The 25610-nt window shown below is 45.1% G+C and overlaps 1 protein-coding gene across 1 annotated transcript in view; it reads right to left on the reverse strand.

Annotated features, from left to right (window-relative positions):
* LOC138492985 (uncharacterized) overlaps positions 1 to 25610 on the reverse strand; it is a 174504-nt gene that overhangs the window by 44766 nt on the left and 104128 nt on the right. The window contains exons 3-6 of the mRNA XM_069620253.1: positions 22217 to 22409; positions 21860 to 22048; positions 3680 to 3796; positions 1978 to 2372 (exon numbers count right to left, since the gene is read on the reverse strand). Of these exons, the coding sequence (XP_069476354.1) occupies positions 1978 to 2372; positions 3680 to 3796; positions 21860 to 22048; positions 22217 to 22409 (894 nt within the window). The remainder of the gene's footprint in view (positions 1 to 1977; positions 2373 to 3679; positions 3797 to 21859; positions 22049 to 22216; positions 22410 to 25610) is intronic.

Raw genomic sequence — 25610 nt, forward strand, 5'->3', positions numbered from 1 at the left:
CTCCTACCTTCCCTCCTCCATCTCTTTCCTTTCCTCCTTCTTCTCTGCCTTTTTCTTCATCTGCGTGTAAATTGGGTGTCATTTTTTATCCTTTGCTCTCTTTTTCACTCCACATCTCTTCTATTGCTCGTTCTTGTCGTTATGCTCTTTTCAGAATCCATCGGGCTCACCCCTATTTCTCCTTTCATGCTACTAAACGTCTTCTATTCTCTCTGGTTTTCTCTCGCATTAATTACTTCACATCTTCTCCCTCTTTGTTCTGTTTATAACTCTTTGATTCGTCTTCTTTTTTCTTTGTCCTCTCGTTCTTCTATTCCATCTTCCTTACTCTCCATTTTGTTGCTTCCTTTTGAACCACATCTCCTTTCTTTTTTTTATCATTTTGTTTCAATTGTGTACAAATGTGCCCATGGTCTGGCTTCTCCTTTTCTCTATTCGTTAGACTCGTTCTATGTTCTGCCTCGCTCTCTCAGATCACAGAACGTATTCCTTCTTACTGTTCCTAAACCCCCAGTTTCCATTCCTTTGCTCTTCTCTTCCTCTTTCTCTTCGCTCCTCTACGTCTCTGTGTTTTTTCCAATCAAATCTAAAAGCTCATCTTCTATCTTCCCTTTCCACTTTCTCCTGGCTGCCTTTCCCCTCTTCTGGTTTAACTCATCTTGCACTGTCATATGATGTACCACTTTTTTGATAATTTTTATTCAGTCCTTTTTTTGCGAAAAGCGCTTTATACATTTATTAAAATGAAAACGAAATATGATGTCATCCATGTCACTTCCTGTGATGTCATTGGGTGTGTGATGTCACTTCCGCTACGACTGGCATTTTGGTGAATTGATTCCCTGACCCACTTTCGTCTGACATCTCAGGACCTCAGTTCATCTTTACCATCAAGATCTCCTTTAGCGGGCCTGGTTGGGATGATTTATTCCATATGTTCTGTCTCCTTCCTTCTGTCCCCCACTATCTCTTCTGTTTTCCAGCAATTCTTTAACGTGACCATAGGGCAGAAAAGGTAGCATGCAAGCAACTAGGATGGCATAACGTCATGCTCCGTGCATTATTCTGTCCTCCAATATAACTTGGTCCCTTTTTCTCTCTTATGCTCCTCACCTGGTGCTTTGAGTCAGGCTTAGAGTGGCATAAGCTCTATACAATCAACCAACATGACATGTCATTGTAGTAAGTACAATACCCGTCTATCTAACAAATATCACACTCGTGACGAATGCACTACCCTTCTTCACCAAACGTACATCACAGTGATTGCAAGGGTACTACCCTTCCTCGTCCAAAAAGTATTGCACTCATAGCAAGAACACCACTTCACAGCCCACATAAATACTGTACTATAAGGATCCCAATCGCACTACTCACCTTCCCCCAAACCAATAGCACAGAACGTGCATAACAATTACAAGTGCACTAACACTCTTCATCGGATGCATACCACACTGATTTCGAGTGCATTACTCCTCTTCATTAAATATCACTCGCAGTAAGTGTGCTACCGCATCACTGAATACATGCCATTAAACCTCTTCCCAGAAATGATCTCAAACAGTTAAACATAAAACAGTTCTATGTATTGGGCACATAGAACGTTTTTTTAAAATATAAAATGCCAGCTTATTGGTTTGGTCTGTGGCTGTCTGAGCTAGAGTGGCCTCAAGAAATGGGATCCTGCAATTAACACTCAATTAAATTGTACTTGGAATAACTGTACACCTGCATTATGTAAGTATGTAACTTGCCTACTGTAACTGCAAACTTGTAACATGCCCATTGTAACTGTAATACTTCAAGCTTCTCTCATGTAACCATCTTCTTAAGATTCTGCGCCTAGATGCCTCTGGGTTTTGTGCGTGTTACAAATGTCAAAATAAATAAAATAAATAAATAAACACTCTGGCATGACATTCTGCATGTAACGCATGCCCAAGCTCTACAACATACCAGTTGCCATGAAACACTCACCTCCAGAGTCAGTGAGGGTGGGTCCCCAGTGCACGCCAAGTAGAAGTTAGTCCCAGTGAAATTCAGAGCGACTGCCAATTTAGCATTAAATTTCAATAACTTCAAGGATTCTATAACTTCCGTTGGCTGGTCTGTATTGGGTGACTCAAGTGAAAGGCTCTCCATGACACGCTGTGACGTCGAGGCTTTAGGAGTTCTCCCTAATGGGGATAATGACTCTGATTTATTCAGGAACCCGTCCAACTCAGAGACTGAGTGTGAGTCACCCAGCATCTTTTGCAGGATAGACCTTGACACAGGATCGTCCAGAAGCTTCTCCAGGATAGACAGCGAAGTTGACTCCATCTCAGGTGAGCCGCTTGCTTTTGTATTGTACGTGTGGATATCCATTGCCCCTGTGAACAAAGAGGCCAAGAGACAGTCATTGATCCAGCAGGCACGTCATAGCAAACCTCATTGAATGCATGCCTTCAGCAGGTCAGACATGCAGTGAATGTCAAATGGGGGCTTTGCTTTCTATAGTTCATAATTGGTCTGTACTGTTGCCCATTACATTGGGAGATTAGAAAAGTGAACACTGAGGGGCAGATTCTCAAAAAGTAGCGCAAACGAAAGGAGGGCAGAGAAGGTGCTAGTTTCATTTGCGCAACTTGTAGAAATGCGCAGGTCACCTTATTCTCAAAGGTGATCTAAGCATTTTAGGAGGGGCTGAAGAGGAGAGCAAAGATGCGCTGTCCAGCTCCCTTGCATACACTCCGCCGACACTAATGCATGACTGGCTGCCATCCGGGAAAGGACCAATCTCAGTGAAATGCTCACAAAAAAAGCATTTCCATCCCTGCTTGTTAATGGAAATGCAAGGGCGACAGCCGCAGCTTAAACTCGACTGTCACCCTCAAAGAAAAGTTCATGACATGTGCAGGTTCCCAACAGGCGAAGGAGGATGACCCTCATTTCTGTGCATTCAAAAGAGCATCCCGTCTGTGAATTCGGGATTTGCTTTTAAATGTGCGGAACTGTCCCCTTATTTGCGCAAACACGCAAAGAGGTGAAATGGGGCATCGGAATAAGCGCATCTAGCATCCCCTTTTTTGGAATGGGCTGCTCCTATATTTGGTGCATGTGATGAGAGGCATTATCGCATGTAATCACATGCACCAACCAAAGTTTTGAGAATCTGCCCGTTAGAATTCTGATATCTGAAATTGGTTCATTCTGACAGATTAAAATTGGTCAGTGCTTCTACAATAATAACTGCGGATTTCCCACAATGTCAGCAAGGGGGACATGGATCCCGGATGCTCCTTTGTAAACTGTATAGATTATGTGCTTCTCTGATAGAAGTTGGGATCTTCACATAAGAGTGCATGGTTGAGGGTGGTGCTGCAAGTTGCAGTGATAATGGCGATCTGGGTGGCAGGATCATTGCTGTCTAGCAGATAACTCACCATGGAACAATATGGAACCCAGGCAGACAATAGAGACCACAAAAAGGGGTGTTGCTCTCTCAGACAGCTTAAAATCCCACAGGTTGAAAGGAGTGAGAACCTTTGCGTGCTGTTGACGTCACCAGTGAAGGTGATGGCCTCATCTTTCCTCTAAACTCCAGCTTTCGTGTCTTGTCTTGCAAGGCATAATCAACCAATGGGCATTAACATTACCTGTAATCAGGTCAGGTGGCCGCGCCGGACAGGCCGCTTACCTGATTCGTTGTAATTTGCCATGACGTTCGACTTGTCCATGAACAACACTCTATTATTGGTGTCAATCAATTCGGCCTGATACTGATGAAATTTTTTAAATTCTGGACTTTGGCTATCTGCAAAAAAAGAAATGGGACATCAGTATGTTAGCGAAGGTTGAACAAAGGATTAACTTACATATCCCCCCCAACTCTGGCACCCCACATGTTGCAAGCTATTTATATTTGTTGAATTAATTGGATGGTATGGATCTAAGGTACGGAGATGTGAAGACATGAACTGAGTATAGCACAGAGACTCAGAGGAGGACTAGACCTTGGCACTGGCAGTGCCTTGTCAACGATCACACATAGAATCAGCATGGGAGCAGTGACTTCATCTAATGGGTCTCTGTACACTTACTTATGCCAAAAGCACTGGGAGCCAAATGTAACCAATGTGTTTAATCGAACATTTACAAAAAGGAAAGTCAATGCAAAGACGAGACAAGTCATTGTAAGCGAGTAATAATGAATTGAATTATTCCAAATTTGACAGGTCGGTGTATCTGAGTTTCTGGTATAATGATGCACAGAGTACCTGACAGTTTCAGATGCTTAGTGCATGAGTAAGTCGGCCAACTTTACAAAATGGTTTCACAGGACACTTTAGATGAGGGGGCGGCTTAGATGAAGTCTGTGGAGCCTGTGGTTCTACATGCATCATTCACACCCCAATCTACAGTCAATGCAATTTTCTGGTCGCATTTTTACCAAATGGCATTTTAAAAGATACACAGCATAGGGCAAATGCCAAACCTGTAAGACTGTACACATACAGAGGACAGGGATTTCAGGTGTGTACTTCCCTGATATAGAAGAGTACACACTACCATGATCTGATAGTCTACTCGCAGTTACTTCTATCATTGTTCCACAGCACCTAACAGGGATTTTGTACTTGCCACCCTCACAGTGTGACCAAGCATGCATGGCCCTTGGAGGAGACGGCTTTCCCTATCTTCGCCCTACCTCTCTACTATTTGTGTTCCCCCACAGTTACCTGTACTAAGCCAACCCTTGGTTCCTGCACTTGTGCCTGTTGGCTCAGTGCTTCCAGGTTATCCCCGGGCTGATCGGGGTGGACCTTTAAAGTGTATCTGGTGAAGGAGCCTCCCCACTTCAAGGGAATTCTTGAGCTTCCAGATTATCCCCCCGGTAATCAGGGCAGACTTTAAAGTGTATGTGGTGAAGAAGGCTCCCCACTTCAAGGGAATTCTTGAGCTTCCAAATTATCCCCCTGGTGATCAGGGTGGACCTTTAAAGTGTATCTGGTGAAGAAGGCTCCCCACTTCACGGGAATGCTTGAGCTTCCAGATTATCCCCCTGGTGATCAGGGCAGACCTTTAAAGTGTATCTGGTGAAGGAACCTCCCCACTTCAAAGGAATGCTTGGGCTCATCTCGAATTGGTCATTCTGACTTATCTTAGTACAACGCAACAATGCACTAGAAAATGGCTTCACAGAAAATGCTTGGTATTATGGGCAGACTTCATTTCCACTGTCCGGTCCTTCATTGGATCCATGGTCAATGCTTACACATCCAGCCCTACTCCCACACTCAGGCACCCGCCCCTGCCAGCCTCTTGAACCCTTCCAATTGCTTGTCAGTTTGTTTCTATTCTTTTTCCACTGAACCTATACTCTCATCCTTTCTCTTACAGATTGTGGTCTAGTTACCCATGCCAAGGACACAATTCACCATCATCAGGACAAGCCTTGGTGCCGTAAAACCACTACCGTAGGGATGCAGACAGAGCAAAAGCTTATTGACATAACATACAGCACACTGACCATTCAGAGGTCGCTCTACATGGTCGGTGTTAGGATGTCTGGGGCCCGATGCAGGAAAAAGCATGTGGGCCCGTTCATTTACATATGCTTTGACATCATGAAAAATGACATCACAGAAAAGGACATTTCCTGGGATGTCATCAGTCTTAGATACTTAAGGCATCATGGGAAGTGACGTTACAAGAAGTTGCCAATAGTAATCCAAGAGACAACGCTACGATGTGCAATATATGAATGGCCCGCTTACTATTATATATGGAGCTAGTTAAGTAAACCATAATTGAGACTTTTTCCTAATAGCTGAAACTGTGAACTGAATAATTTCTAGAGACTACCGATTTTGGAAGAAACAGTGAGAGAAAATGAATTGCCTTGGCTCACACTCTTTAGCAAAACAGCGAAACTGGGATATACGCCAAGTCTGTGATTTAGGCACCTGACAGCATCTTCCCAGCACTTTCAAAAGCTAAAATAATTGTTTCATACAGATGCCTTAAAAAACACGCAAATCACATACTAAACTAATCTGACAAGCCATAAATCATTATAGAAACATATCACACAAAAAGAGTATTATTATATCTTATTTCCAACGGAATTTAAGACTACAATTATGAGCCTTAATGGTAAAGTGAACCTGAAATAAATGCTTCTGGGTTCAAAACTATCATTAAAAAATAAAGAAATAGTGAAATAAAATGTATATTATGATCAAATGCTGGTTGTCATTGTGTCATATAGCATGAGGATTTACCACACGCACTATTTCTAAATGTCCATTATTTGGACCTGCTAACGCACAATAGTGCCTCCCAATGGCCCACTTACTACTTTGTCTGCAGACAAATACCACAAATGATTCCTAAATCTCCGGATTATGTGTCTACTCCAGGTCTCCAACAAGGAATTGGGGACATTCAGGAAATAAATAATTCACGTAATGTAGCCAGCAGTGCTCTTTGAAGCAGATTACGTCTTTTTTCCACCCGAAAGCTAAAGCAAAGCTTATGCTTGAAATTGGGGAAGAGAGGTGTCCTGTCGATACTTCCTTAACAGTTGGGACCAATCCATCAGGGGCAAAGCAGCAAGATCATGCAACATGTGATTTCAATATCACCGACAGGTGGATTAATGTCCCATGGCAGACAGTAGCAATTACTGATGCGATCACCTAGTGTAACATTAAATGAAAATAGTTACATGGATGCACCGCCGACTGTGGGGGAAAGATACGTGTCCGTTTTTGACTCTTCACTCTCTTCAATAGATTCACCCCCATCATTTGCTCTGTCAAGGAGAACTTCTTTACATTTTCCAGAAATAAACTGTAATAGAGAGAATCAATCTGAACAGACATTGGGGATCATTATGGGTCCGGCGGTAACCCTGCTGGTGCTACCGTTGGTTTGCCACCGGACCGGTAAAAATGTACCGGCGCCTGACTTCCGGGTGCCACCGGCTTATTACGAGTGCTGTGGTCGAGAAGTCAGGCGCTTGTATATTTGTTAATCCCCATTCCCATAGAGTCCCATCCAACTCTATGGGAGTGGGGACACGGAAGCACCGGCATCGTTGCTAATGGTGCTGGTGCTTCCGTGAAGGGTTTGCATGCTGCGCCCCGCAGGGTCAGACCTGTCGGGCACAGCGGCTCCAAGAGGCAAACACGTAGTTTGCTGGTCCGGAAACAAGTGTGCCGTGAGCTTACCAGCACCATTGTTTCCGGTCTGGCAACAATGTAATGAGGCCCATTGACTGAAATAAACCAGGTTTTATGTACTTTAGTCTCAATATATGAGAATTTTAAAATGGAGGTTAAATCAATCTCTGTCTTATTGGAATCATTGTCATTTAAATTTGATAACGTGAAACTGCACATAGGTACAATCTTAGAAGTGGGAAATCAGGAATGCTTCTTCAACAGAAACAGAAGTACATCTCTGATGCAGAAATGCTAACAGCCATAAATCTTCCCCTTCCTAAATCTCTGAATTATGCGTCTATTCCAGGACTCTAACAAGGAATTGAGGCCATTCAGGAAATAACTAACGTTTAGTAGCCAGAAGTGCTCTTTGGTTCAAAGCACCCTGGGGGTTTACAAGCCAAAAGAATCTTTGAAGCAGATTACGTCTTTTTTCCACCCAAAGGCTAAAGCAAAGCCTATGCTTAAAATTGTGGAAGAGGGGTGTCCTGTCGATACTTCCTTAACAGTTGGGACCAATCCATCAGGGGCAAAGCAGCAAGATCATGCAAAATGTGATTTCAATATCACTGATAGGAGCATTAATGTCCCATCGCAGACAGTAGTAATTACTGATGTACGATCACCCAGTGTAACATTAAATTAGGAGATTGATGGCTGATTGGTGCTCTTTTTGGCAAACATCATCTTAATAGATGGAAATCACTGGCTTCACATTTCTGGAGTCATCCTAACAAGAAGAAGAAGAAGAACATTAAATGAAGATAGTTACATGGATGCACCGCCGGCTGTGGGGGAGAGATATGTGCCTGATTTTGACTCTTCACTCTCTTCAATAGATTCACCCCCATCATTTGCTCCGTCAAGGAGGACTTCTTTACATTTTCCAGAAATAAACCGTAATAGAGAGAATCAATCTGAACAGACATTGACTGAAATAAACCAGGTTTTATGTATTTTAGTCTCATTATATGAGAATTTGAAAATGGAGGTCAAATCAAACTCGGTCTTATTGGAATCCTTGTAATTTAAATTTGATAACGTGAAACTGGACATAGCGGCTAGAGTTCTTATTCAACCAGAACTCTAAAATCTCAGTGTCCCAGAATGAACAACAAATGGAGATTAAGGTTGGGGGGCTTAGTAATGGATCAGTGGTTCTTGTCAAGGAAGGTACTACTCAAAACTCTGCAAATCCTGCTCTTTTATTGATCTCAAATGACAATAGTGGGGGGAGACATTGGTTAATAGCAATTGTATAAATACAAGAGAAAATGGTATTAGTTTACTCCCCCCTGTTGTGATCCCTATGCAAGGATTATCCATAAATCATGACTTGACAAACAGGGTGCCTGAGCAGGATGTGGTTAGCCACTGCATTGGTGTGGGCCGGGAGGTCATTCACATAGCGGAAGAACCAGTTCAGAATTTAACATCTAGGCTAACTGCTATAAGTAAAATGAAAGGCTTACAGGACAAAAAATTAAGAACTGTCAAGCTCCAAAAAGAAACAATCCAGTGTCTAAAAGTTTCCTGAAGCTCTGATCTCAACACACCCCCTGATGGTACCCACTGTTGCGTCATCTACAGCCACAGTGGTAGACCCTATTAGGGGAGCTAATGTCTAGATTGCACCCCAAGTAGATGTTTGCTCTGCTATTATTGATCTGACTACTGTTCCCCCTGCTGCACATCTTGGCAACCCTAAGGGGCGATTGAATAATTGTAAGAAAGGTTATTTCAACGTTGGCAACCAACGAATGGGGTCTTCTTCTACTCAACATGTGCACCAGGGAATAGGCAACCAAATAACTTAAGGTGTAAACGTAGTGAACAGATCCTCTAATTTACAGAGTAATCAATTAAATAATGGTGGTTCTTGTGATCAATCATACTCTGGGGTGGTTCAGGGTACACAAGTACATATGAGCGGTGCATTGGCAGATCGCTGGCCAAAAGGTCCATTGGCAGCATTGGGAGTAAGTGTGAACACCATTAAGCCAATTCCAGGCACTGAATATATCACTAAAACTGTTAATATGGAAGAAAATTGCTGTGAATACCCTTTTGTAATTCTGTTCGAAGGTGTCTTCCCGAAAATAGGTCAGTGATTTTAAGATGCTCATCAATCCTGAACCTTCTTTCTGAGATCCCAGGTTTGGTGGGGATCTCGTTCTGGTGATTTGGGAAGGCTAGATTTTATAGACAGGTACAGAACTGACCGTTTAATTATTTATTTTAATTCACAATTAGTTTGTAATGCAATTATGAATGAGAGAGAGAGTCTCAGAGTCTCAAAGTATGTGGTTTTGATCTATCCCATTATATGGGAACACTAACTAAAAGTTGTTTAAAGAAACTGGAGGTTGATAATTTGTGTGGGGGTGAGATTGAATGTCTAAAACAAAGAATGAAGGAATCAGGGAAAACTAAAGACTGATCATGGTTGCTGAATGCGATGCAACATTGAGGTTGACCATGTAGCTTTTCCCTCGGTCTCCCAGAAAGAACAATTTTCCATCTTGTCTTGGAATACACAAGGCCATTCACATTTATTCTCTAACCCAGCAATAAGTATGACATTTAAGACACATACAATTATCTCCCTACAAGAAACATGGTTGGAGTGCTAATTGTGTCGGGAGCGGCCTCTTTGTTTTCTGGTCTTACTATGGCAGTGAGGTGCGGCTTGACACATTTCTCCATGCTTGTATGTGCTTTCCTCTGATTTCGGTGAGCGGAGCACAGAGAGCAAGAGCGGGGAACACAGACAAACGAGTCACGGTGTGGTGCAGTGCGGTGGTGATTCACACGGCTGGTCGTTTGGCCCTTGGCCCTCGCCGGTGGAGGCTGCAGCGGGTGAGCTTTGTGAAAGTAGCCCTGCAACCTGATTGCGAGTCGGGCCAGATGCCTGCCACGTGGGCTTGGGCTTGTTTTTGTGCCAGCCAGTTTTGGCTGGGGGTGCTGCGAATTCTTACTGTTGTTTATTGTGGCCATGTGGCCCTGTGCAAATGCCCACACACTGAAAGCTCTCACCTATTGCGCACATTGTGCTCATTGAACTCTTTTCTCTGCACGCCCTGGTGGATTTATTGTGGTTTATGGGGTTTGCTATAAAAGTCACTTTGTGACTGTTTCAATTGTTACTCAAGTTAAGTGGTGCCTTATAAGGTTTTTTATTTTTGTGAGTAATCAGAATTAACGGTCTCATGTGGGCCGTTATGTTAGCTTTTTCACACTTTGTTCGCACTTTGCCTGACTCAAAAGACTTCCCCTGACAAAAGTGGCTACAAAAATATTTCTGTGCCCGGGTCTTACTTCACGGGGAGAGAAGGGAGAGAGAGGAAGTGCCTGCAGGCTATTAGAGGCTTTGAGCTTCCTCTAGACTTTACTCTCCTTGCTATGCACTTATATTAAATAGCAGCTGCCGTTGGAGGGGAAGCTTAAAAAACGTGCAACCTAGGGGGTGTCCTGTGAGACTTTGGTGAGACTTTTTGTGTAGATCAGACACACTAAGCCCACATTAGGCCCCCATTAGGCAATTAAGTGGAGTCAGCTTGTGCTATAGTAGTCTGTGCCTTTACCTGTGCCTTTACTCGCATGTTTTCACATTATAGCACAGATCCAAAGTGGCCTGGGAGAGGAGTGACTGTGGGCATAATCCTGGAGCTCCTCTACTTTTGGCACAAGGGTCGAAACTTACTACATCAGATCCTTAACTAAGTTTAAACTGTACGATCATTGGCACATTATAGGCTGGTAAATTCAATGATGCCGCCTGCCAAGCAAGAAAGAAGCAATCTACGCTGACAGTCACAGTCCTGCGAAAGCAGACGAATCAGCAGAAAACATGATCAAAGACTCAATCACCTGAACTAGCAATGCAATCTCAAGAAGATAGAGATGTGATGTCAGGGGGCCTGATTAGCCTGGCGGATTCTGTGAATACAGCACCACCGACACTACAGCCGGGAAATTGTCTCCTGAATGCCATTTGTGCTGGTTTGGGCCTCTCAGGGGCAAAGCAAACCTCAACTATGATGGGGAATGAGAGTATACCCAATATTCAGCGGGAAACAGCCCAAATACAAGTTGTACCCCCAACAGATAGTAATGTGGGGGAAAACCAATGAACTCCTGATGTGTCACAAAGGCAACACAGCTTCTTTAAGCCCGTGGGGGCGAGTACGATGGAAAAGAACACTCGCCCACCCGCTCAATTGAATCTAGATAAGGCAATATGAGTGACATCAGCTTCTTGGAGGGTGTTGGAGAGCTGGGCTGTGTAGAAGGAGACACCTCAGTTAACAAGGGCATGTGCCTCCCAGTACATACAAAGAAGGGGGGTAGCTGATGGTTACAGGTGTCCTGAGGATCATTATGATGGAGTGCACGGCCCTTTGAGAGGATCACCATCAGAGCTAGTGGAATTAATGTCATTAAGTAATATTGCACAAAGTCCAGAAGCAAGCAGAACAAACATACTTCATCACACCTTACGTGAAGCAGATGAATGTATAAAATTGTCATCGCGGTCAATCTCAGCGCTCAACTCCATATTGAGTGCTCAAGTTGCCCTAGATGATAACATTAGGGATGAGGTAAGAGCACATACACTAATCTTGTCGGAGCTAAATGTAAAAGTTTACATATTGAGTACTAGCTGCTTTAACTTGCAAAAAACGACAAAAAGCACAAGTGAAAAAGCAGTGGAACAAATGACAGCACTGAGGAAGTACTTACAACAATAAAAGTATCCTAGGAGAAAATAACATCTTCACCTAAGAATCCAAGAAAAGCAAAGATAAAAACATTGAATGATAGGAGGAGCCAATTGAAGAAAGACTCAAGGAAATATTTAAGAGATGTACTGTGGCAATCAAAGAAGGATGAGGCACAAAAAACCAACGGCGAAGGTACCAGTAAACTAAGAAAATTACCTGTGATGGGGGCCGTTGCAGCAAAAGACACCCCTATGGATATGGATCAAGAAAGAGACTCAATAAGCCTAATTGAAATGGGGGAATATATTACATCTGATAGTGATTCCTCTGATATCCCATTAAATACCAAATTGGGAAAGAAAGAGAGATTAACGGCCAACAAGCAGCTTTCATCAAAGATGAAGGCAATCGGTCTAAGTATCGCTATCGGCATCACCTGTCCGAGAGAAAGACAGTATTGATCAGGGGAAATTAAGCCCTATGAAAGAACAGGTGAAAGAAAGGCTGATGGTAGCAGAAGCAAAGGAACAATTGGCCTCACTTTTTTCTATCCCCACGACCAATCAGGAATGCCACAATCAAGGACAAGTGTGGAATCTGCACACACAGGGATCTATCCCAGGAACACTTAACGATAGGGGCAGAACAATTGAGTGACCTAAATAAGGCCAAGGAGGTCCGGGACTGGACGGAGGAAGTAGTGCGGAACCCTGAAGGCCAACCCAGAGTGTCCCCAATGGATCGATTGGGGAGCCTCTTTTGCACAACAAAAACAATGCGAGAGAAAGACAATTATATCACCAAGAGGAGTAGGGCACAAAGGAATGAAAATCAACACATTGACAAGGGGGTTGAAGGCGACTGAAGGATGAAGTCAGCACGAGACCCGAATATTATGTACTTTGAAATGTGTCAATATGTTGATTTGAATATCGTGCTCAATAGATCTACTATCCTCACTTTATTGAGGCAGGCCAGTAGTCAGGCAAAGCTATCGACAGGTGATATAATATATGTCAGTTTCCCATTTGAGGATAGATGTGACCTTGCAGAAGTGGCCTGGAAGTCGTCATTTGTTAAACGTATGGTTTTAGAGGAAAGAGAGGAAATACTGAAGTATGGACGTGTGGTGTATGAAGAACGTCAGCAGGTGAGAAGTATGCTTTCTGAACCTATGTGAGGAGCGGTCCAGAGTAAAATGGGCTGGGCAAAACCAAGTGTACGGAAAGCTTGCTCACAAGTAGTGTAAAAGCAAAGGAGGTGATAACTAACACCCCATTAAGTGAGCAACATGGGTTGGCCCTGTCTGTTCTCCAGTTATTGAAAGATGAAGTACTGGGAGCAAGGAGTTGTCAGGTGACTCTCTGACAAATGAGAACATGCAATGCCTAAATTGGAACACACGAGGATACAACAGCTTTCTAGGCTTTTGAGGAAGCAAACCACATTTTTGATGAGTATGACATTATTACCTTTCAGGAAACCTGGCTTAGTACCAAGTTGTGCCGAGACGGGTTTACCATATTACAGCAAGAGGCTAAGAAACCCAAGAGAGGTAGACCAATGGGTGGATTACTGTTGGCAATAAGATGTAATCTTGTATTTTATCCAATGTAATAGAAGGAATCTTGGCTGCAGAAATAGAGGTGGTATGCAGGGGGCTAAGAAGGAAGCTGTTGGTGGTTAACGTATATTGGAACAATCAGCTGGACACCCTAGATCAGGGCTGCACAACTGATTTTGACAGAGGGCCGAAAGTACCTTACATGAGGGCTATAGTGGGCTGAAAAGTAAATGTGGGTGAGGCGGTAGGCGCGGCGGGGCGTGGCGTGGTCAGGTTTCCACAAAGCAAAGGATGTACATCTCCTAACTGTGCCTGTTTTAGCTTTATTATTGGGTTCACTGCGACACTATGCCCCATGGCCCCCACCCCCAACCAAACACTATGTCCCATGGCCCCTACCCCCCAACCAAACACTATGCCCCATGGCCCCCACCCCTCAACCAAACACTCTGCCCCATGACACCCACCCCTCAACCAAACACTATGCCCCATGGCCCCTCCCCTCAACCAAACACTATGCCTGATGGCCCCCACCCCTCAACCAAACACTATGCCCCATGACACCCACCCCTCAACCAAACACTATGCCTCATGGCCCCTACCCCCAACCAAACACTTTGCCCCATGGCCCTCATCCCCCATCCAAACACTATGCCCCATGGCCCTCACCCCTCAACCAAGCACTATGCCCCATGGGCCCCACTCCCCAACCAAACACTATGCCCCATGGCCCCCACTTCCCAACCAAACACTATGCCTCATGGCCCCTACCCCCCTAACCAAACACTATGCCCCATGGCCCCCACCCCCCAACAAAACTCTATGCCCCATGGCCCCTACCCCCAACCAAGCACTATGCCCCATGGCCCCCAGCCCTCAACCAAGCACTATGCCCCATGACACCCACCCCTCAACCAAACACTATGCCCCATGGCTCCCACCCCTCAACCAAACACTATGCCCCATGGCTCCCACCCCTCAACCAAACACTATCCCCCATGGCCCTCACACCCCAACCAAACACCATGCCCCATGGCCCCCACTCCCCAACCAAACACTATGTCCCATGGCCCCTACTCCCCAACCAAACACTATGCCCCATGGCCCCCACCCCCCAACCAAACACAATGCCCCATGACACCCACCGCCCAACCAAACACTATGCCCCATGGCCCCCACTCCCCAACCAAACATGATGCCCCATGGCCCCTACCCCCAACCAAACACTATGCCCCATGGCCCCCACCCCCTAACCAAACACTATGCCCCATGGCCCCTACCCCCAACCAAGCACTATGCCCCATGGCCCCCACCCCTCAACCAAACACTATGCCCCATGGCCCCCAATCCCCAACCAAACACTATGCCCCATGGCTCCCACCCCCAACCAAACATTATGCCCCATGGCCCCCAACCAAACACTATGCCTTATGCCACCAAGCATGCACCATGCATACATACCCATACAGACCCCAAACCCCCACTCCTACCCCTACATACAGACTAACAAGCATACACCATGCACCCATACAGACCCGAACCTCCACCACCAACTCAGCATATAAACTCACAAACATACACCAATACACCCATACAAACCTAAGCCTCGCAACCCCCAACTCAGCATACAAACTCACAAGCATACACCAATACACCATGCACCCATACAGACCTGAACCCCCACCACCAGCTCAGCATAGAAACTCACAAGCATACACATTGCACCCATACAAACCCGAGCCCCCCAACTCAGCATACAAACTCACAAGCATACACCAATACACCATGCACCCATACAAACCCGAGCCCCCAACTCAGCATACAAACTCACAAGCATACACCAATACACTATGCACCCATACAAACCTGAGCCCCCCCAAAACCCAACTCAGCAAACAAACTCACAAGCATACACCAATACACCATGCATCCATACAAACCTGAGCCCCCAACCCCCAACTCAGCATACAAACTCACAAGCATACACCATGCACCCATACAGACCCGAACCCCCACCCCGCATCTCAACATACAGAGCACTTCACAAAAGCACACACTTAGGCAGACCCGACAGTGGATTAAGGTACTGTGTACCTCCAAAGAGGACGTGTGGTCGTGGATGTCTGGCATGTGGGTCTGATGTAAGCAGCAAGGAGGAATTGTGCGACGGTTGCTGTTCCCTGCTTAACAGCCTCAAGGGCTTTGATCCGGATTTGTTTGAATTTTACATGAGTTTAAAATGTCTCACTTTGAGTGAGATTTGAAGTATTACGAGTTGTCGAGGCCAGTGTGAATGCGTGTGTGTGGGTAGCGTTTGTGGCCTCTGTTAGCGTCTATGTGTGGGCCGTGCGGTGCAATTGGTGTGGATGGTACGTATGTAACAGTTTGTGTAGTGGCCCCGTCAAGTGTGCATTATGTTTCCTGATATGTAACGACATTAAACTTTGTAATGTGATTGTGTTTTCGCATCCAGAGGGGGGAGGCGTGGGGTAAAGGAGATTTTCGGGGCATGGACTGTTGAAATTTGATATTTTTACAGGAAGGACTCTATTGCCAATGGTGTTTTAACATTTCCTTTACAGCATGGGACTTTCGGTGAATGTTTGTGGAACTTGTTATACATGAAATTTTGTTTTGACAGGATGGACTACATTGCGAAATTGGTCTAACGTTCTCCATACAGCATGGACTGTTGCTGAATGTTTTGGGACTTGTTTTACTTGCAATTTCGTTTTTACATGTTGCACTTTGGGGGGTGGGTTCAACTGTTTTGTTGGGCATTGATTCATAATGACATGTGCATCTTTACTTTGGGCATGACATACCGTTTCTATGGTTGGGGTCTTTTGGGGGGATGCTCAATACATGTCATAGGGTAAAGGGTCTATGAAGCTGTGATTAATGTGCGCGTGCTGTGGAATAGCGGTGTGTGTTTCGCACATGTACTTGGATCCTTACTTCTTGTTGGAGGAGGATGACAGTTGTGCAGGTTACTATTGAGAGTGGCTGAGGTAGCCATAGGTCGTATGCTCTTTCCTTTAGCATCAGTTTGGAGGGCATTTAGTGTTCATCTGATATTTGGTTTAGATGTTTTGGCAAATGGCGTGACCAGGTTGTCATTGAGAGTGGCTGAGGTTGCCATAGGTCGTTTGCTTCTCCTTTTAGCACCGGGGTGGAGGGCATTTGGTGTTCATGTAATCTTTGGCTTTGGCTAGGGGCCAAGGGATTAGTTAGGTGTTTTGACAATGGCTTGGGGCCTAGGGTTATGCGGGGAGTTCATTGATGGTAGGGATTCCGGGGTTGAACTCCTGGAAACTTTTTGGTTGGTACCAGGTGGGAATTTAGTGTAAGGTTGCCGGGCTCTTCAGTAGGTAGCGGGTAGTTGCTCTGGGTTGAGCGGGTATGTACTCGAATGTGGCAGGTCTGTTGGCCTGAGGGGCAGCTCGGGACGGAAGGTGTTGGTGCTTGAAGGGGTTAGGATGTTAGTGTATTGTTCATTTAGGCATGTATCGGTGTGGCAGGCCCATGTTCCAAGGGTCAGATTGGGACTGGTGGATGCTCTGTTTTATTGTTTTGGTTCTCGTGGGTTGGGCTTTCAGGGCATTTAGGGTGCTGGTGATGGTGATTCAGGGTGCGATGTTCTTGGTAGATGTTTTGGTTCACCTTACAGGTGAAGGGTTGTCCATTTTTAAAATTCTCTTTTAAGTGGTGGCATGTATTGTGGGGCCTGCACTTTTCTGCATGTGAGGTTTGCATCTGGTTGGGCATTAGGTGTCTTTTGTTTTGATGTAATGGGTACAAATAACATCGACCTAACATCGCAAGGCACAAGATTGAAAATGACCGAAAAAGCCGTAAACTCAATAACAACAGCTTACAAAGACTTTACTTCACGAAATCAGCTGTCACCGACCGACTACATTCCTCTGTTGACAGCATTCAGAATCCCACGTGGAAAGAACAGTGAAAACCGTCCACAGCGGACGCATACATTCGACAAACTAATCCAAGAGAAAAAGAGAGAGCTAAGGAGAACTAAAAGACTCGCTCTGACATTGAAACAACCTTTAGCAGCATCTGTCGTCTCAACAGCTGTAAAAACTTACAAAAACTGGCTGAGAGGCCACCGACATAATCTTTTCCAACAAGATGCCGAAAACATCCTCAGGGCAATAAACGGCAATCACGCCAGAGACTTCTGGACTCTCATCCACTCAGCTACCCCAGGTGCCCTCCCTGACCAATTAAACGGAATCGCGGCCGTAGAATGGGAGGCCCACTTTGAAGCCTTATTCAAAGAACCGAAGTCCACCGAGGTTAAAACATTCGAAACCACCTCCGCATGGACTAACATCACCGACCAGGATGACATTCGAACACAGATAAGAAAACTAAAACCGTCCCGCGCACCAGGCCCGGATGGGATAACAAATGTCGATCTCAAAACCCATCCTGAAGCGTGGTCCATTCTTCTGAGTACTATTTTTGCTCGCTGCGCAGCTTCCAGATCAATACCCCCATCATGGACCTGTGCGAACATAGTCCCAATTTACAAAAAGGGTAACAGAGCTGACCCAACAAACATTCGCCCTATAGCCCTTTTGGACTCAATAGGCAAATTATTCGGATCCCTCCTTCTGCAACACTTCCTTGGGTGGGCAACCAACGCCCCCTGTCATGATAACCTCCAAACAGGATTCAAGAAGAACCTGGGTACGAACGCTAATATCTTGATATTGAACACACTGAAAAACAAGATCCTCGAAGGAAAACCTAACCTATACATCACATTTGTTGACCTAACACAGGCCTTCGATAAAGTGTATCGTACTAGATTATGGCAGAAACTAATAAATTGGAAATGCCCAGCTGAGATCTTGAACCCGATTAAAGCCTTATACTCAGGCACATCAATGAGAGTAAGGTTAAATCAACAAGGGTCCCTCTCGGGAGAGATAAAAAAATCCAGAGGTGTCAAGCAAGGCTGCCCACTCGCCCCCGCGCTGTTCTGGACTTACCTAGGGGACTTTCAAGACTCCGAAAAACTAATCCGATCTTTCCCACCAAAACTGGGAGGAGCCCAGATCAGCCGCCTACTGTACGCCGACGACTCCCATAGGACTCCAACGCCAACTAAATAACCTTCAAATGTACATGGCTGAAAACAACTTAGAAATCAATGAGTCCAAAACCAAAACAATGATGCTCCAAAAAACATCAAAGAGAGCGGAAAAGGCCAATCTTCGTCTCGGCGCCACTCAAATCGAAATGGTCAACAGTTTTAAGTACCTGGGAGTCACGTTAGACAGCTCCGCGAAAGACAAAGCAATGCAAGAAACCCTCATCGACAAAGTTAAGAACTTATCCATCCAGGGAAAGGCAATCGACTTTAAATTTGGCCGTTACTCCATAATTCCCGTAAGAGACTTCTATAAAAAGAAGGTGATTCCCTCGGTTACTTACGGATCAGACGCCATGCCCAACCTTCCGCCAGAGCTATGGCCAAAATTGGAAGCCCTATTCTGGAGGAAAATTCTTGGCCTCCCAAAATCGACACCGATAGCACCGCTCAGGAGAGAACTTGGTCTTTTATCTCTGGGAACCTTGGTCGCGTTGAACAGTGTCCTACTATATAGGAAATGCATCATGCCAGGGACCCCATATGCCTATCGCCTGATAAACCAGGAACTCGAACTGAAATCATGCAACTCGCTCTTGAAATGGGAATCAAACATGCTTGCCCTTCTACATTCAGCCGAAAGCAGCAAGGAAGAGCTGATAACCAACCCAGTAAAAACTTCCAAAAAAATCAAGGAGTGGGATTGGATCCAAACTACAGAGACAGCAAATAAATACAAATTTACCAGCCACCTCCCTCCTTTCTTTAAGAAAGAGGATACACTGCAAACCTACCTCAAACTTTTCCCAAGTAGATCTGCCCGCCTCTACTTTCTGAAAATTCGTCTAAACCTCCTTGAGACAAACGAAATTCTGGCAATTAGAGGATTATCGAATACAAACCGATGCCGTTACTGCAAATCCCTTACAGAAAAAGAAACGATTCGCCACCTTCTGCTGAACTGCCCCAAGACAAGATAAATCCGTCGTACCTACCTGAAGAACATCATCTCCGACTTCTCATCTTTAGACGAGGAAAATTGTTGGAACAAGTTGATTGCAGGCGACAAGCCAGGCTGGGCTTTAGCCACGGTAAACATTATGCAATATACCATCAACTTGATGCGTCCCTCAGAGTCATAGCCGACCGTTGCTCTTCTATCGATTCCTTCGACAAAGGGCCGACACAAGTCAGACCTCTTTACACCTGGTTCTCTTGCTGGCCCAGAGCTGTTCGCCGGTACGGCGTACGCTCCAACAGTAGTCGTTTGTTTTCTTTTGGCATAGGACGGTCGACTTCCTCTTTTTCCTCGCCCATAACGGTGCACCTTCATCTACTTGAACTAGACAGAATTTGAAATCATTTAAACGGATCTCCAGTCCTTTTCGTTTTGTAAAAAAATCCGAAGGGATTAAAAAAAAAAAAAAAAAAAAAAATGGGTACATTTCGTGCTGGCCACACGTTATGTAGGGTTTGATGTATTATAAGGAATGTTTTCTTGTAATAGTGAACGGGGAGGATGTGTCGTAATGTATATTACATGTTATGGATGACGTGCCCGTGAAGGTATGTGTGTTACGTGTTATGAGGTGCACTTAAAGGGGTTGCTGGCTTGTACAATCAAACGTGCGGTGTATGAGTGTGGCGCTACGTTCTGTGTTTGGCAGTTGAAGATAACTGTGTACGCCGGGTGGGATGTTGCCGGTGTCGCTCTTACCATCTTGGAAAGAACATGCAAGCAACCAACAATAAAAGACATTAATATATCTTACTGTCTGGCGAGCATATGTTGGCACTCTAGCTTGCGTCAATGTGTCACAGTATATGTGGGCGTCTTAATTATACTCAATGTTCATCTAGTTGTTCCTCCCAAGAACAAAATATCTTTTGTCTTTTCCACTTATATTGACTGCTTAGGAAATAGACTTGAAGAAATTACAGAGACTCCCTTTAAGTTCACCTGTCTGTCCTGTTGACTATCAAGATTCCTTCCGCCTAACAGGGCCTCTCAATGAATGCCCGCCATTGTCGGTGTGCACTTTGGCCTGAAGCTGAGGAGTACTTCCCTGCAGTATGCTGAATCGGTCACTGCCTTCAGCCTGAAGCACTCATGTCATTAGACCTAGAGTGTTCCTGCTACTCATGTTTGGGGGTGTTATGATGCTAGCCACATAGGGGTTCCATCCCATATAAAGTATGGGATAGGCCTGTTCCCAGTTACAGAAAAAGCTGGAATTCCTGCCCAAGGAAGCTTATCCATCCCCTAATGCAGGTGACATTTCCCACAGCAGGTGTCTCATCTGCCAAGGTGGCTGCACTTCTGAAATGGTCGGGGACAATGCTCCCAAAGGCATGTGATGCTTCACTCAATGCATGTGACCCTCCCCCACAGGTAGGAAAATGCCATCTGAGGTGGTTAGTAGATCCCTCCCGGAGCGAGCGTGGCTTCTATTCGCAAATGTCAACTATTTACACCAAGGAGCAGGCATTTTGCCGAAGCACAGCCACAGTTGCTCCAAAGCATGTGTCGCATCTTGCACAGTGAGTGGTGTTTACCCCAAGTGAGATTACACTTCATCAAAAGCATATGGCCCGTCCCCCGAAGAAACTGATCTTTTCTTTAAGGTCATTGGCACTTCTTCCATTCCTGATGATAGATTCCCAAATGGAGTTGACACTCCCCCAAGTCAGGTACCACCCCTTGAAGGGGTGCAGAACCTCTCTCTTAATTTGAATAATGCGTTAAAGCAGGCAGCACTCCCCTAAACTGCAATGTGGCGAATGGTTAATCCAAGGTGAGTGTTTTTTCACTCCAAAAGCGTGGCACATCTCCCAAGACTGGTGGCACTTATTCATTTATTTTTCATATTTTTCTTAAGCTTGTAATGCAATGCAAGCCAACAATATGCTCACTTCCTCCAAAGCAAATGCCATATTTCTCAGGGAATGCACGTGGCACTTGCGCCACGGCACGTGACACCTACTCCAAGGCAGATGCCATTTACCCAGAGGAGGACAGTAATTGCTCCAAGGCGGCAACTCTGCCACTAGCCCTCGCCCCCCACCCAGGGGGTGATGCACTTTCTTTAACCAAGGGTTGAGGGTCATTTGGATGCCAGTATGTAACAGTACAGTCTCGTTCTTGAATTTTCATTAATAATTAGGTTGTCATTTTGGGCAAATGTTCTTCAGCTAAGAACGTCCACTCTTGGTATTCCCCTTATCATTTTTGCAAACTTACTCTTCTCTTCAAATATGAACCGTTCATTCTCCGAATGTGAAAAGCCATATGATCTCACTGCCTTGGGCATGGATTTGCCCCTCTGCTCCAAACTGGGCGAACGTGGGATGGGCACATTATTTTGGCTGAGAAACTCCTTGTGCTTGGACCTTGAAGAGCTCCTTCCATTGGGTTGCTTGGCAACGAGATCTGAAAGTGGAATGGAACATGAGAAGCATGTTACAAATGACATTGATACTGGTTCATCAGGCGCTGCCTAATGGTTAATGTTATGTCACCAAGAATGCTGGGTTATGCAGCATGACGCCATAAGGAGCGGACTTCCAATATGTAACAGACTCTCTGGAAGGAACTCACCTGTCCTCTCAAACCTCTGGGGAATGTCCGTGTGGATCCATGCAGGTGCAGAAAAGGTGTTCCCCCGCCTCACGCGCAGTCTCAGGCTCATGTAGGGTGGCATTGGGTATGAGAAGCAGAGCTGGATCCCGAGTATCTGGGAAAAGTTCTCCTCGCTGCCGTGGAACATTCTTGGCGAAGTGATTGAAGCGTTCTGTGGTGGATGGAGAGCAGAAGTTAGCACACACCAGTTCAAAGTCTACACTCAGTTTGACTCTAGCCAGTAGAATAATGACCTCCAGGGCGATCTGCTGATTTTACAACAGCCAGTGGCTCTGGAAGTCCAGTAGACGTGAGGCAGCGTAAATCACATGGGTCACTCATTTTATCAGCACTAAAATAATGAAAGGCTGAGCTGACCCTACTTTACAGGTTTCAGAGTATAAGCAGCTGGTGCCCCAAACCATTGAGCGAGCTCGTCAACCAAAAATGGGTCATATATATGCCACAAAACCAATACATTACTTTTGAACTTAAGATCAACACGTGAACACCTAGCGCACCGCCTCATTTGATTCTGTGTACTTACCTGTATACCTTGGTCTGGAGCGCATTACAAATGATTAAACAAACAAACCAAACACATTACGAGCTTTCTCATAGTGCTTTGCTCATTACCAGAGCACCAAGAAACCATGCAGGTGGCAACAGTGCGCAGTATAAGAACCTTTAACATAACATAACATCTGCATGATAGATTATGTGACTTCTACACCTGCCTAACTACTGCATAGCTCCATCATGTGCCCGCATCCCAAGTAATTAGGCAGGTTTGAATCATCGTTTGTGCCTCCACAATAAGTGCAACGTATTACTGCTGCCTATAAACCTAGGACATAACTCACTGGCGTGTCCTGGGAGGGGGGCCCCCTTGGACAAAAAATAATTATTTTTATTTTTTAGTCACTCTTCCTTCATAGAGAAATTATGTCTTTTACACTGTAAATAAACTATTTCTTTTTAAAGTCCGAGGGCTCCCACCCCATCACATGGAAGCCTCTCGGCTGGAGGCCTCCATGTCATGGGGTGAGAGAGCTCTATGACTTCAAAAAGAAATAGTTTCTTTTTGAAGTCACTCTGCCTTCATAATGAAATTATTTCCTTTATGGTTTGGCCTTTGGTGGAAATATTTTATTTATGAAGTCGGATTGACTTAAAAAAGAAACCATTTCTTTTTGAAGTAATAGGGCTCCCCTCACCTCCATGATGTGTGTGTGTGTGTGAGTGTATGGTAAAAGCGTGCACACTTAAATATATGGGTGGCTGCCTGGGTGTGCCTGTATGGTGAATGGGTGCACACTTAAATGTATAGGTGGCTGCCTGTGTGAGAGTATGGTGAAAGGGTGCACAATGAAATGTATGGGTGGCTGGGTGTGCGTGTCAATTGTATGGTGAAAGGGTGAACACTTAAATGTATGGGTGGCTGCCTGGGTGTGCCTGTATGGTGAATCGGTGCACACTTAAATGTATAAGTGGCTGCCTGTGTGAATGTATGGTGAAAGGGGGCACACTTAAATGTATAGGTGGCTGCCTGTGAGAGTGTATGATGAAAGGGTACACACTTAAATGTATAGGTGGCTGCCTGTGTGAGTGTTTGGTGAAAGGTTGCACAATTAAATGTATGGGTGGCTGGGTGTGCGTGTCGAGTGTATGGTGAAAGGGTGCACACTTAAATGTATGGGTGGCTGGGTGTTTCCATGTGTGTGAATGGTGTGTGTAATTGTGTTCAGGGGCGCAGCAAAACCTTAGTTTCAAGGGAGTGGGGGTGCTTGCCCTTCACATGTTGGGAGAGGTGCTAACTTCGCAGGGGCGGAGGGGGGGCAAACTTATTTGTGTGGGGCATCTAACTTATTTATGCATTCTAATGAGACTATTCCAGTGCAGCTTCAATGTTACAAGCTGTTAACTCTCTCCTTTAAATCTGAAAGCACCCACTTACGGACTGCTGTCCCCTCTCTACCCTTCCTATCACTTCTCTGGCATGCAAGTGCTAAACCCACATCAAGATTTCACTTGCCTAAAGTATTATGTATTTGAATGCAGGTACTAACAGTGAAATGCTTTACGTTGCTGGGCCTTTGTTAACAGCAAAACCCAGGTGCCGTTTAAGATATGTGTCCTGTTCTGTCCGGCAACGGCTCTGTAGGTCAGCCAGGTCGAGTCAACATAGCTCAAAATTTCAGGGGGGGAGGGGCTTAAGCCCAGTCAGCTCAATGGTGTTGTGCCACTACTTGTGCTTAATGCCTTGGATACCTATTGATAATCTTCATTACTCATAGCCCTATTCTTCCTCATCCCAGTACTTGTGTATGAGGCACTACGACTCATACAAAAGTACTGGGATGAGATAGAGGGACATGGAGGTAATGCTGGCTTAGTTACCTGTAATCTTCATTACTCATAGTCCCACTCTTCCTCATCACAGTACCTACCTATGAGACAAGGAGCCTCATAAGTAAGCACTGGGACAAGGAAAAGGGACATGGAGGTAATTCTGAGCCAAGAAGCTGATTTTGGGGTTTGGGGCAGGGGGTGGGAAGGATAGGGGATGTGTAAGGGGCATGGGGGGGCGGGGATTGTGTGATAAATCTGGGACGGGATTGTGCGATAAATCGTAACGGTCATCCATGTCCAGGCTAAGCAGGCATGATATGTGGTATTAGTATTTTTGTATTTTGTATTTGTTTATTATTTGTATCGTCGCCAAACCCTGGGGTAACTGGGCACTGAAAAACTTGAGAGTTACAGGCATATATAAAAAGAAACGGTAACAGCAGTTAGGTCGACCCAGGGTTACAGCAGGGTCTAAATGACAAAGCATTACAGGTACGAGCCAAAGAGTTAATATGAACATAAGTAAACATCAGTGAGGTACATCAGCGTCTGGACCATGGCATCATCGGAGAGGCTTATCATTAAACCAACACTTTACTCTGGTTTTGAAAGCTAGGAAGGAAGGTTTGAGTCTGGTGGTGAGGGGCAAGGAATTCCAACACTTGGCAGCTTGAACAGGGAAGCTGGCTCCTCCCGCCGTTTTTATGTTGAACCTTGGTACTACGAGGTAGTGAGCATGGGCAGATCTGGCGGGCCTAGCTGGTTGATATTTGCAGAATTTGTCAGATAGGTATTTGGGAGCCACATTTGCCAGGCATTTATGTGTGATTGCCAGAGTGCAAAGGGTTGTTCTATCACGCACCGGCAGCCAGTTTGACTCCCGTCTGAGATTTGAGATATGGCTGGATCTCGGAATGTTCAGTGCTGCCCTCAGGGAGTTGTTTTGGAGGATCTGTAGCTTATTAAGATTCTGTTCGGTGGATCCTACGAAGAGTGTGTTGCAGTAATCGATCTTTGACAA

This window comes from Ambystoma mexicanum, chromosome 10 (genome assembly GCF_040938575.1).
Source record: "Ambystoma mexicanum isolate Mex_15411 chromosome 10, UKY_AmexF1_1, whole genome shotgun sequence".
Classification (NCBI taxonomy): domain Eukaryota; kingdom Metazoa; phylum Chordata; class Amphibia; order Caudata; family Ambystomatidae; genus Ambystoma; species Ambystoma mexicanum.